Consider the following 13,665-nt stretch of genomic DNA (forward strand, 5'->3'; position numbering starts at 1 on the left):
ATTAATTAATCAGCATTTAAATCATTAAGTTTAAAATTTAATCATTATATTTTTATTGATAAGTCTGTAAATGAAAAGCAAAGAAAACACTGCGTCCTAGCAAATCAAAATAATTACAAATAACAAAGCATCTTTAGTTCAAAATTAAACCCAAATCAGAGCATATTTTTTTTTATTTTTTTTTATTTATTTCAGAATAATTTTTATAGCTTCTTGCTTGGTACTTAGCCTGGTTTGGTCATCTTGAGAAAGACGACAGGAAATGACGAGGACAATGGAAGAAATGGTTTCGATGCACCAAATATCTACCTCTTTAATTCTAGAGTGTGTGCAGCCATTTGTAACCTGAATGTGTGAGGCTTCCATGTAATTTCCTTCCAGTGATTTTAGTTAAACATAAACAGTCCATTCTTCTGCCTGAATCTAGTATTTGTTATCAAATCTTCAATGAATTTTTCATAATCAAACACACTGGTTTGTAGTGAAAATAGTTTTTCTATTTACTGCACTTTGATATTCTTCTCGATATTTACCAACATTGGCTAATAAATCCTGAGTCTCACATTTACAGAACATAGCTTGCACATTGCAAAATAAGATGGATACATGTCTGGATTTGTATGCTAACTGCTATGCTACAGCTCTGCCATTTGCAAACTAACCAAATAATGACTGTCCTCATTTTAAAAACATGCCATAAAGTTCAACCTGTGTAAAATAAGCGAAACTGCTAAGCAAGCAAAAAGCGGAAAACTAATATTTATGTAGCCGCTAATTGTCCAGATTTGGGCTCTTGATAAGGAGCAGCTATATGAAGCTTGAATTCCTATCAGTGTGATCCAGCCACGGGAGTGAATTGTGTTCCTGTCAGAAGTTCTTCTCCAAGACACTCGCACAAACAAGCAGACACAGATTAGTGACATTATAAGCTCCATCTGGCAGCAAGCCCCATCTCCCATTTATCTCGCTGTCTCGCTCACCCTCTGATACTCCGTGGCCATTCATGCTTAGCTAAGCCCAGATAGGTATAAGGATGTAGGCCGACGGGTGGACGGCCCCGTCAGGGTCCTTTTGTGCTTTGCGGCTGCTTGGTCTATACACTCTCAATGGCAAGCCATGTATTACATGCGACCCGCTTCTCAAATCCAGTGTGGGCAACATACCAACACCTCAAATTCAATAAAGAATCATGAGAGAGGAGTAATTTAATCACTGCTGGCCATCATTTGATTTACTACTGCCCATAACTAGACGACCCACAATTTACAACCACCCTGTTGCTAACACACACACACACACTACTGCTCAGAACAGGCTCTTGATTCCATTCTTGACTTACACTCAAAATTTACTCAGTTAAGTACATATTACAGAGCAGAAAGTTAAGTGCTACCTTGCTGTACAAAGTGCTCCACACAGCAGTCTCTCTTGCGCTTTCTCTCTCTCGGCCTTCCAATAGTTTTTAAACTCAAACTGAGAGTGGCAGGCAGGAAGAATTGCAGGAACAGGTGACAACAAGATAATAGCTTCCACTGCAGAGAGTTCATCACACTGCCCTGTCTCGATTTTGCAGGAGCGTGTGTGTTTTATAGAGAAAGAGTGCATCTCATAGCGCGTGTATGAGTACGAGAAACTCCATGGATCTGTTCCAAAACCAAGTAATCCAGTTAAAGCAGACTGCATTTGAAGGCATCATAGGCTTGTGCCTGATTACTTTTGTACACTACACTAATGTTGGTACTTTTTGGTGTTTGAGTTTTAAAGAAACAAAAGTACTGTTTTTAAGAAGAACCACTGCTTTAAGGTTCAAAATTTAAGGCAGCAACGCATGTATCTTGGATGAAAGCCATACCAGCATGCATTGCAACAAGCTTGCAATGGCTTCAACATTGTCAAATTAACATTTTCATTTATTATGATTATGCATCTGATCCGTACATAATTTCTGTAAACAGGGATTTCCTACCATCAGATTAATTCAAGATCAACGTAAGCTTGAAGTAAATGAAAATGTGAAACCTTTTGATTAATGAACTTGATTAATGAATGGTCCATGACTTATCCAGTAATCATGAACTACTGGAAAAGGGGTTTTAAAATATTTCATTTTAGAGAGACTGCATAACTTAAATTCTAGTGACTATACATGTTTTTTTTTTTTTTAAGGTATTTTTAAAATTCAGTATAGGTCATTAATTTTTTAATGACTGGGTGATCTAGGGTGGCCATCTGTTCGCTTTCAGGTCAAAGAGTCCAGTTTTGAAATAATATATTTGTCTACCAGCACAGACTTGAGCAAGACGTTCATTTTTAGATCACTATTTTATAGCTACCTTATACGTTATATAACCAAAACTGTTATGGTCAAGTTCACATTAAGTTAAGTACATTTGGGGTGCTATAAGGACACAATATTGTCAGTATGGACTGTTCTGTTCTGTTTTGACAATCACTTCATCTCTTATTAACACAATGGTGTTTAGTTCCTGAATTATTTTAGCATTTTTGAGTCAATGTAAATGATTACGATAAACCATCATAAAGACAGCTGCTAAAGTAAAAAAAGCATACTAGTATATTACTCTTACCATTTTTAGCATATCTTACTAGGGCAGAAATAGCAAAAGGAGGATTCTGGAATCAGCAGTTCACTTGCTTCATTTTGAATGAATCATTTGAATGATTGAATCAATTACTATAATTAACAATTAAAACCGTGATTTACCATCACCTATTAGTGGTTTTCGTTTCAAATGTAAAGTTCTGAAGATATTTTATAGTTGGAGGTCCCTTTTTTTTTTTTTGCACTCCTGTATAAACACATCTAATGTGAATGCTACAATTATATGCATTTTGAATGTCTATTCTACTTACTTAGTTTTTAGCTTAGCAATATGCTAAAGCCAAACTCGGTTGACATCAAATGCTGTGTAGGAAAACCGAGGTCTACTGTACGTCAAAAGATCCAAAACATTCACATAAGATTTATAAGTTTAAGATGCTGTGTAAGCAGACAGTATATATAGTGGCACTGGGTTTCAGAACAGAGACTGTATGCATGTGTGTGTGTATCACCATGCACTGATGTGTGTGTGCATGTGGGCGACACATTCAAGACTCTTCTTGTTTTGACGGTCCATTCAAATTAAAATGAACCTCCATCACATTAGCGAGAATAGCACAATGACCCTCTTTCAGCTGTGGGCAGAGAGTACGATTATCAGCCTTATATATAGAAACAACTGCAAACATTATCACTGCTTTCCTCTCCCTCTCTCTCGCTCTCATACACAAATAAGTGTTATGAGGTATTCATTTCGCCAGCACTTGAAAGAACACTTATTTTGGCTTTGCTAAGAGTCTTTTTAATGATAGAACAGCCACTGAATTTTCTTGAAACGCGGTCAGAGATGATATGACTTTTGTTGTATGAGTGTGTGCACACAAGGGTGAAATTGTGCACGAAAACATAAAATTAAAAAAAAAAAATATTAAGATTACTTTAAAATATAAGTAGGAAATGTCCTTTAGAAAGATTATAAAAGAAAAAACAAGTAATGGGTCTCATTCACTATTAATTGCATTATATGCACAGAATAACTTGTAATTTCCCATGCCATAGAATGATATAATACACACACATATATAAATGTTCATACTCCAACAAATTTGGTTAGTAAATGAGACCCATCGTCTTTTTTATTCACACAGAATCAGACACATTTTCCCTTGTATGAATTTATAATTTAATTGCTAAAACCTGATAGTTTTAATTATCATAATAAACACAAGAGACAAGTGTCATCACAGAAAGTGAGGTAAAAAAAAAAAAAAAAAAAAACATTTCTCTTTTACCTGGAGGTGATAATTGAGAAATTTAGTTTTCTTTTTTTTCCTACAGAAGGTATCGTTCACTGTAATAAAAAAAAAAAAAAAAGTATGTGTATATGTATAATCTGTTTTTAAACGAACTGTTTTAAAAAAAGCTGTTATTCTTGGCTTTAAAATTCAAAAGCCCAGTACACAGTTTGGATTAAATTAATGTATAACCACATTTTTTTTTAATTAGCATTTTTGCTTTGGTACCGAAATTGGTACAGAGAACCGTGGATTTTCACTGGTATTCGTACCAAATACTGAAATGTTGGTACCATGACAACACTAAACTGTTATAATGTTGATATACCAACCTATTGAAATCTGTTTGTACCTTTGTAATACACTGATAACCAGCAAATGCAGATGGTGATGAGAAAGCCACATGATGAACCAAAGCCCATCACAATCAGCTTTTGAATAACAACATTCATAAAAGGTGCACAGAGTCATTCACACAGACACTAAACACATTGATGTAACACACATGATACTGAGGTAATGCAATAAACATTCATTTAACAACATTAGATCTGACACACAACCCTAATATACAAAATTGCTCAGAATAAACCAAGAAAACATGGTTATTTCAACCAAAACATGTTAAATTTGAAATGCGATGCAATTTACGTTTTTTTCCACTGTAAATTACACAGCCTTTTCCCCTTACAAAAATGATATACTTCTGTAAAATGACATGTGATGTCCAATGCAGTTTTTCAGTGTATATAGTAGGGGAATTTACCATAAACCATTTAACAGATTTTTAATGTAGCATTTTTACAGTGTTTTACAGTTAAATTCACAGTCTTTTTTTTACAGTGTTTGTCACTTTTTCTGCTTCACCTAAGTTACTACAAGCGATTGTATAGTTTTTTTTGTATGCTCAGATATTAGAGAAACCAAAAAACCTGCAATACATGAACACGCCAGCGCACATGCAATCTCTTGCTATGGCAACACATCCTCTGTGTCCTATAAGCCTGATATCACACATCGCCCGGGGTCTGGCGTATCCTTCAACCTCCATCAGCTGACCAGACACGGCTTTGGAGGAGACCAGGTAGTTCAACCACAGAAAGCACATAAGAGAGAAAGTGTTGCTCTCTAGTACATAAACCCCATCCTTTCTGACTCCTGGCAGCCAGTGCGCAAACAACGAGAGAGCAAATCTCACCCCGAGAGAGTGTCAGAGCTCACTCTGTGTGAAAACCAAATACACTCTGGGCTATCACACGAAATAGAGGAGCAATTCGAACATACAGTGTTTGAATACAAATACATCGGCCAGCGTCCCCAAAAGCTGTTCAAATCAGACCTGCCCAGAAACAAACAGGCCTAACACACAATAACGAAAGGAATGAGAGTGAAAAAAATAAATAAATCGCGAAACCAAAAAAAAAAAAAAAAAAAAAAAACGCTAGAAGAATTAGATTCGAAAAAGCTAATGCACGGCAAGGATTTGCAAGATAAGCCTAGTCTCTGCTCATGGCCCCTAAAGGATGTTGAAATCGATGGATGAGGGCAGCTTTACTGAAGGCTATGAGGAATGGAAACGTTATTTAAAGATGGCATCGTGTGGAATGATGCGTCATATAATCTCACCGTTGCCAACAAAGACAAAGCAAATATCTCATATCGCATTCACTCACACCTGTCTTAATAATCATATCTAAATAATACCACAACCAGGACAGGCTTATGCACAAGCAGGGATGTGGTCGGTGTGGTTAAGTGCTAAATAAGCATTTTATGGGGAACGTTGTTACTGAGATTCATGGATTACTGCTCTCTCGTGAAGGTCACGAGGAATAAAACAACATCTAGCTGACAATCTAAATCCACATTCATCTTTATTTAGAACATATTCAATGACATTCAGATTTATTTTTATACTGGAATCATCATCCTCTAAATCTGTCAAATGATTTCAACATATTAAAAGCATATAGACTGAAACCCGTGTCACAACCCAAAAACCAGTCACAGGCCTGTTAGGCCGGTGACACACTGGCTGCGTGGCGTCTCAGGAGCGTGGCGGCTGCTTCCTGTTTTCTGTGTCTTTACACACCAGAAGCGTTCCTGACGCGGCGCTGGCGCGCTGCTGTAGGTGACAATAGAGGGAGGCCGCCGACAGACCAGGCTCTTGACTTCATGACAACAATATCAACTTTTTTTTTTACACACCTACACCTGCGCCTACTGATAAAGGACACTGTCAACAGTATTGACGGCAAAATAGACTACTGTATGTTTGACAGGTGCAATATTTGAAAATCGATAATTATTTATTTATTTTTAAAATTACATTTATTTCGGAATTTATGTCAACCTATAGACTTTTAAATATCAAAATGTCATGAATTAATATGTATTTGTGTACAAAAAGACATGTATTTTGCCTGGAAATGCTTCCAACACGTGCACGTGTTGCGTGAAAAATAGCCGTCGGTTCTATTTCTAGCATGCATGCGTTTTCTCACGCAGGCAGTCTGCAAGCTCTAACCTGTTAACATGGGAGCCGAATTAAAAATGGACATGCCAAACAGCTGAGACGCTTGTGCCACGCATCCAGTGTGTCGCCGGCCTTAAGCATAGCGAACCTCAACAGAATAAACAAGGCTAATTGCAAATAATAAAATGCTACTAACCATAGAATGCTAAAAACTAATATTAATATGGTTTACAGAGTCAAGAATATGCAAAACACAATGCATTTCGTGCGGTCATTGAAAACGTTAAGCCATTCAAAAGTCACATTTAGGAACCAGAATGTGTCATATTTTCTATTTGACAGTGTCGTGTTAATATTTGCCATTTAAACAACAGTAAATAAGGACTTTTTGTTACGATACACCATTTTAGTACGGTGTAAGGTCGTCATGTGCTATGTAAAATTTGGGCCCTGTAGCAAAATAAGACATTTAAAAAAAAAAAATTATGTGCACGTATAATAATAACAACAATAAAACTTTTTAGCATTAGATTTAATAATATTATTGCAAAGCTACTGATTTCACAGTATTAGAAGTCTCGGTGTCAGTAGTTCTCGCTCGTGGGCATTGTTAATTGATTTGTGGCCCACATAGCAGTGCGGTGCTCGTTTTCCAGGCAGGAGGTATTTATGGAGATGTGCTTGTGCTGTCAGCTCTCATAGCCTGTAATATTATTACTCTGATCATCTGATAACTGCTCGCAGCACAATCACAAGTGGGCAGGCAGATCAGATGAGTCCACTAGCAGCGTATGCCAGAAACAGGTTTATGTACTTTTGATTATCAGGCAGAACCTAAAATATCTATATTTCACTTTAATGTGATGGACGAAAGTATAATTAACACACTGGGCTATACAGCAGTGATGAAATAACACCAACAAAGCATCTAATGCATAAATTATTAAATAAAAGGGAAAGTTTCTTTTCACCTTATGAAATGAATCAAGTAATTCCCAATTTTTTTTTAATTATGTTTTATTTTATTTGAATGTATAATATGACGATACCATGCAAATGTTTAGAGTCAATTTTTTTCTTCAATGTTTTATGTTGCTGAAAGATAAGAGTAGAACTGTAACATTGTAAAATGCTACTACAATATAAACTAGTTACTTTAACATGTAAAGTATTTAGTCTTCAGTGTCACATGATCTTTCAGAAATCATTCGATTATGCTCATTTTCTGTTTAAGAAACATTATTAACAATATTAAACCCATGCATTTTATTTTTAAATCACTTGATGAATAAAAAGTGCAAAAGAAAAAGAACCGACAATGTGCAATAACAAATCACTTTTGATCAACTGAATGCATCCTTGATGAATAAAAATCTTCCTTTTTTTTTTTTCAGAAACAAAAACTCTTACCCTAATGTTCTGAACAATAACATATATAAAATATAAGCACGATTAAGGGTCAACGCTCATCACATATGGTGATATGCATTTAACATCACAACCGGAATGGATAAAAATGCACATTTAAATGTTGAATCTCATTTCAAATAATATAAAATGAAAATTCATTCAATCAAACTTTATTTTAGGAATAAAATGACCTAAATCACAATGTTGGCCACATAGCATCCACCACTACTGTTGTAGAATGATTTTTAAATACTAAAGGTCCAGATTGTTCTTCCTGTCCCGTGAACGTTACAGACGGTCTCACCTCAATTAGACGGTTATCTCAGCAGCTCATGTGTGGCATTGAGACATTTACACATTATTTTTTACTTTTTTTATTTCTCACTCGCTGAACTTTAAGCAGAAATTCAAGAAGCAAGTCTCAAAAGCCAAGAGGGCCTATTAAGAGATAATTACTAATTATGCTAATTTGTAAAGTTGTGCCATTTCTTTCTTTCGGTCATTTTATCGACGGTCCCTCTGGAGGAAGCCGAAACCGTTCAGGGTTAATATCTTTTTTTCCCTCCCCTCCCCATCCAAACGCTCTGTGGAGGACGACGTGTCCTAAACCACGGAATATTTCATGCTTAATCAGGGAGGTGTCTGTGAATCGAAACGCTGCCGTCACACAGGTCTCTGGTTGACGCTAGTGACGACCTTCATTAACTTCTTAAATGCTAGCAGTGTTATACCGGCGTTCACCAAAAAAATCCTTATCACCACTGCTCACAAAGAGGAAAGTGTAATGAAGTCGGGCTCGGGACAAAAATTGTGTTTACATCTGATTACGGCTAAAAGCGTTTCCTTTTCCGGTACAACCGATTTGGGGTGTCTGGATTATGCCGGAGCTAAATCTTCATCCTCAAACCAATCATATATATTTATTTTGGATATAATAAAGGCAGTGTAAATCGGTTCTTATTAACTGCTCAATGCGGTTTAACTAAACACACCTCCGATTGCTTCAATCAAGAATACGATGTAGAATCAGGTGTAATAACAAGACAGATAATGAACAATTCTAACAAAGTAACAGCGAGAAAGGCTGCCTAACTGCTTTCTAAACTGGCCTATGGGGAATATGTGCCACATTGGAGAACTGTTTGAGTCTCTGCTGGCCTCTGACCGCATCGCCGCAACCGCTCGACCTTCTGGAGCTCGAGATGTGTGTGGCAATTACTTCACCGATTTGACAACATGTCTGTCAACATCCACACACACCAGGACACACTGTTAGACATAGCAAAAAGTAACAGCAGATACATTCATACACAATAGGATACCAACGCAAGGCTGTTACATCCATTTAAATAAACCAAACAAAATACAGGGTTTCAGCTCTCAGTCAAATCTTATTATATGTGTAACAAAAGTAGACTTTTGCAAGAGTATTTATATAAAAGCCAATACACTTTAAACAAATATACTTTAATTTTATATTAGTTGCAATACAATTCAAATGCATTACAGTTTAAATTCATATTAAAAGCAATTAGCTGAAATCAAGAGCATTTTTTAATAGGACTTCACACTTTCAGCACAATTCCAGAATTACTTTTATTGCCTTTGAAATCTGCTTAATATGCATCGTTGAATATACTGACAAAAAAAAAAAAAAAAAATGGAAACAATTCATAGTACGCTTACAATACAGATATACTAACATATAATGTGTGGTGTGTATATAGCATATAAAATATATATAAAGTTGTATTTCTCTCACACACACACACTCTCAAATGAATAACTATTTTTTTCTGATGAATTAGCAAATTACTACATTTAAAAATATATATATATATATATATATATTAACTCTAAATGTAATAATGAATAACACACTACAGTTTAATTCATAACCACATATCAATATAAAAATAAGTGCACTTAAAATCATGATAAAAGATTATTAAAACAATGATTTACAACATTTCAAAAGTGCATTTTTTTACTTAAAGTACACCTAAGTGGCCTTTTATTTCATTAAAATGACTCTATCTGGAAGTAACACTTTTCTTTCTAATGGTGGATAGGGTTTCACTACACTCTTCCCCAAAAGATTCGGGGGGTAAATAACTGGGCCGTGATTAATTTGCACCGGAGCCAGCTAACAGAACGACCCTCTGCTACGAGCCACAGCGGGGCAGTCACACACTTCAGCAACCACTAACCTTTAACAAGTTCACAACTAAATGTAGTTCTTCTGCACCAATGTATTGACTCATCCAACACTGTATTATTTAATACTTCTCATATACTGCACCAATACGGTCTGCTTTTGACCTGCTTACCTTGAACTTATCAGCAAACAACTTTACAATTCCTCAACACACACTTTCTGGTTCAAAAGCATTTGAGTACCAAATATGTAAGGTTAAAAAAGCACATACTTGATCGCAATAAGAGAAACGGTCCCAGTTTTGAGGACTAATCTCTATTGTTTGTATGTGTGTTACCTCAGTAACCTCTGCTAACATTAACGCTACACTACACTGGCGCGCAAAAAAAAACACACACATCAGGAGCAAAATCTTCTTATGTGCGTTTGAATACACATTGGTTTTAATGCACTGGATGCTCTGTAATAATCTGAAGCATTTGCTGAGGATTAGACCGTCAAATGCCATGTCGATATAATCCCGGAACGGCGCCCATTTGCCAGGAAGACAATAAAACGAATTGTTTCGGCTTTCAGAAAAATGAGCATTTGTTAGAACGAGACACGGCATTATGTTTTCATCTCCATTATGAGAGATTAGATGGGAGAAGTTAAAACAATCTGCTGGCGTTATCTGGTTTTATGTGATTAATTTTGTCTGAATTCCCCCGAGTAAAGTACATTGTCCCAGTGGAAATGAAAATCTTTTATTATAATGATGATGAAATAGATAAAGATGATTGTGAAAATCTGGCGGTCGAAATGATCTGACCAGTACGTACACTTTCTAGCATGTTTTTCTACGTTCCTAGTTTCTACTCTTCTGTCCAGCACCATCATTTCCCATTAGCTCAGCTGATAAATTAGCCCTTCCAACACACTCGCATTCACACGCATTCCCCTAATGTTTATACGCAATGCTTAATGTTGTGTGACCGATTCTGTCGTTTCCATTATGTAAATATATGTGCCTCGATGTTACACTACAACTATTGTCTATGTTCTTACGATTGCTTGGGTTATTAATACTCTGGGTTATAGGTCAGGCCGCAGTTGTCGACAGACATCAGTGTGTGTATTGCACAACACTAATGATACTTCATGAAATGACTCCACACCGCAGGCCACCAGAGTAATTCCATCACAATGTCCTCGTAAGCAAAACCAGGAACAATGAGATGGATATGCAGTCTTATATTGCATAACCACTGTATTCAATATTTACATTAAAAAAATAATGATTTATTTAAAACTGTTTGTTCACATGTTTAACAGTTTTGCAAAACCACGCAATGCAGACATTAAACTCCAGGCAAATCCGTGTCTATTTGCCAGCGAAAAGGCACACGGACAGACTGACCGCGAGCAACATTGCTGATCAATGTCACGTTATCAGCCCATCCAGCCCACGGCCCGAGCCTCTCTCGGGTCACACCATAAGCAGAGACGGGGTGAGACGCAGCGCAAAACCTGCCACAGCAGACGCAGAGGTGTTCCTGAACCTCCCCACCATCACACACCTCCATTTATTAGCAGCCACCAAAGTAAGATGAGAAGCACGCGTGCCCGCTGTCATTCAATCACATTACGCTGCGCTGTTCTCATTACAATATAATGACATTTCAGAGTTGATAATGGAAATGCTGCAAATTATTTCCCTAAAAATTCCTGCTTCACACGAAAAAATACTAAGTTTTAAATTATAGATTTAAATTATTTTTAGTTTAAATAATAATAATAATAATAATAATCATAATCATAATAATCTCTGTGCTGACAACATAATTATTTAAAAAAAAATATTAAACTGTTAAACAAAAGAGCCATGTTATACATGCAAATATTTTTTTCTGAACTAATTTAGAGTACTTTAATATATTCTATACTAGTTTGTAGAACTATACTAGACCTATTAGGAATATAATAATAGTGCCAATGGAGCTCCAATCGAATACCTTGAGGGACTATTTCTAAATGATCGGACCATTAAAATACCAGTAAACTAATTTAGATGAATTCAGTCATGTTTTTTGTTACTTAAATTAAAGCAGGTAATTTAGATTAACTAGTTAATAATAATAATAATAATAATAATAATAATAATAATAATAATAATAAACAGTGAAAACGTGCTGTTGTTACCTTAGGTGCTATTTCTACTCAACCTGACCTTTGAAAAAGATTTTCATTTTGTACTGTAAACTCATGTTGGCAAGTTCACTCTGGCATATTAATAATAAATGCATTTGTTACTGCATAATGCATTTTTGTTTATCTCACAGAACAGTTTATGGTATATACTGGAACTTCACATAGTTTCAATATAAAGCTTGGTAGCTGGGAGTTTGTCACAGATCATTTTATTTACTGATATTTTGTACACTAGCAGTTTAATATTTAATGTGCTAAAAAAGAAAAATGTTCACATTCACAATTTAGACAAAATGTTATCGAGCCATAAAACACTTTGACAGAGCGTTTACACATAATTACAGTTTAAACTGTAGAATGTTTTGTTGTAGCATCTACATGTATGATTTAATTCGTCTATACAAGCTTCCAGATACAAATTGGGTAGAAATAGCACCTTAAGGAATTCATAACAAACCCAATTTAAGTTTTCACTGTGGCTAGTCATAGTTTATTTAAAAGTAGAAAAATCCCATAAATGCGCATGCAACGGTAACACGAGGCTGAAAACGTCGTATAACATTACGATCAAAGGGCGTAAATGAGGTCAAATCTTAAATTTGAGGTTACCACAAGGACAGATATCAGTACCGTAAATACTGGATGCACGAGAGAAATAAACGGCGCGAGCGAGTCTTTCCCCGTGCGAGCGTGAATCCGTGCGCATCTGAAGCGAGCTGTCATATGTTTACACAAACTTGACAGAGGAACGACTGCGACGCCACCGACGCGCATCAAACACAAACCCGCGTCCAGACATCCAGACTGCGCAGTTACGCGGAGATGATCGCCACTGCACGCGGTGTATACCAGGCAGCGTGCGCGCAACCTCGGCTTTGTGAAGAAAAGCGTTCAATTACGACCCAAACAAACTTTACCTTTTCGCTTGCACCTCCTTCTCCTCCTCCTCTTGAACTTGCACTTGACTTGGCTGCTGGGGACCGATGCCATGGTGCTCAGATTTAGGAGAACTTGTTCTGCTTGATGTTTCTGAAGTTGTCGTGCTGCAGTTGCGCACGCGAAACGCTCCGGGAATATCAGCTGCGTTTTATTCCGCCTCACACTCTTCTAATAAGCTCTCGATAACAAGCTAAAAGTGCTGCTCGCCTGTCTGACCGTATCTGGAGCGGTCCTCCTCCCGCGTCTGGAGCTCCTGCGCCTCTCTGCGCTTTTTGGCAACAGCCACTTTGAGTCCAATCATGCAGGACGCGTGTCTATTTGCTGCCGCAGATTCTAATTAGAGCCAATCATGAGAGTCCTTGCGCTCTGACATCACGACCGATGGCACACCTCCATCTGCTCCATCCCATCCCATCCCAGGGGTCCGTGCGAACTCAGCCTTCATCTCTGAATGAGTGACGATGGCACTGATGATGGCACTGATGCGCGCCGATGAGAGGACAGACAGGAGGTGAGATGTGGCTGGGACAGCAAAAGTTGCACATTTACAGTACACATGTTTAGGTGAGGCCTTAAAAGTTTAAGAAAATTAGTGAAAATGTTTCTGATTAGACAATAAAATACAAATGTTTAA

At 36.8% G+C, this 13,665-nt stretch overlaps 1 protein-coding gene across 2 annotated transcripts in view; it reads right to left on the bottom strand.

The window, feature by feature from the left end:
- adarb2 (adenosine deaminase RNA specific B2 (inactive)) overlaps nucleotides 1-13,353 on the bottom strand; it is a 152,335-nt gene extending 138,982 nt beyond the window's left edge. Inside the window, exon 1 of one of the 2 annotated variants that reach the window (XM_052595757.1) lies at nucleotides 13,010-13,350. In XM_052595757.1, coding sequence (XP_052451717.1) covers nucleotides 13,010-13,082 — 73 coding nt within the window. In that variant the 5' untranslated portion in view covers nucleotides 13,083-13,350. Of the gene's footprint in view, nucleotides 1-13,009 lie in introns of both variants that reach the window. The other variant, XM_052595758.1, reaches the window with a different exon arrangement.
- Between the last annotated feature and the right edge of the window lie 312 nt (nucleotides 13,354-13,665).

Source organism: Carassius gibelio, chromosome B24 (genome assembly GCF_023724105.1).
Source record: "Carassius gibelio isolate Cgi1373 ecotype wild population from Czech Republic chromosome B24, carGib1.2-hapl.c, whole genome shotgun sequence".
In the NCBI taxonomy this organism is placed as follows: domain Eukaryota; kingdom Metazoa; phylum Chordata; class Actinopteri; order Cypriniformes; family Cyprinidae; genus Carassius; species Carassius gibelio.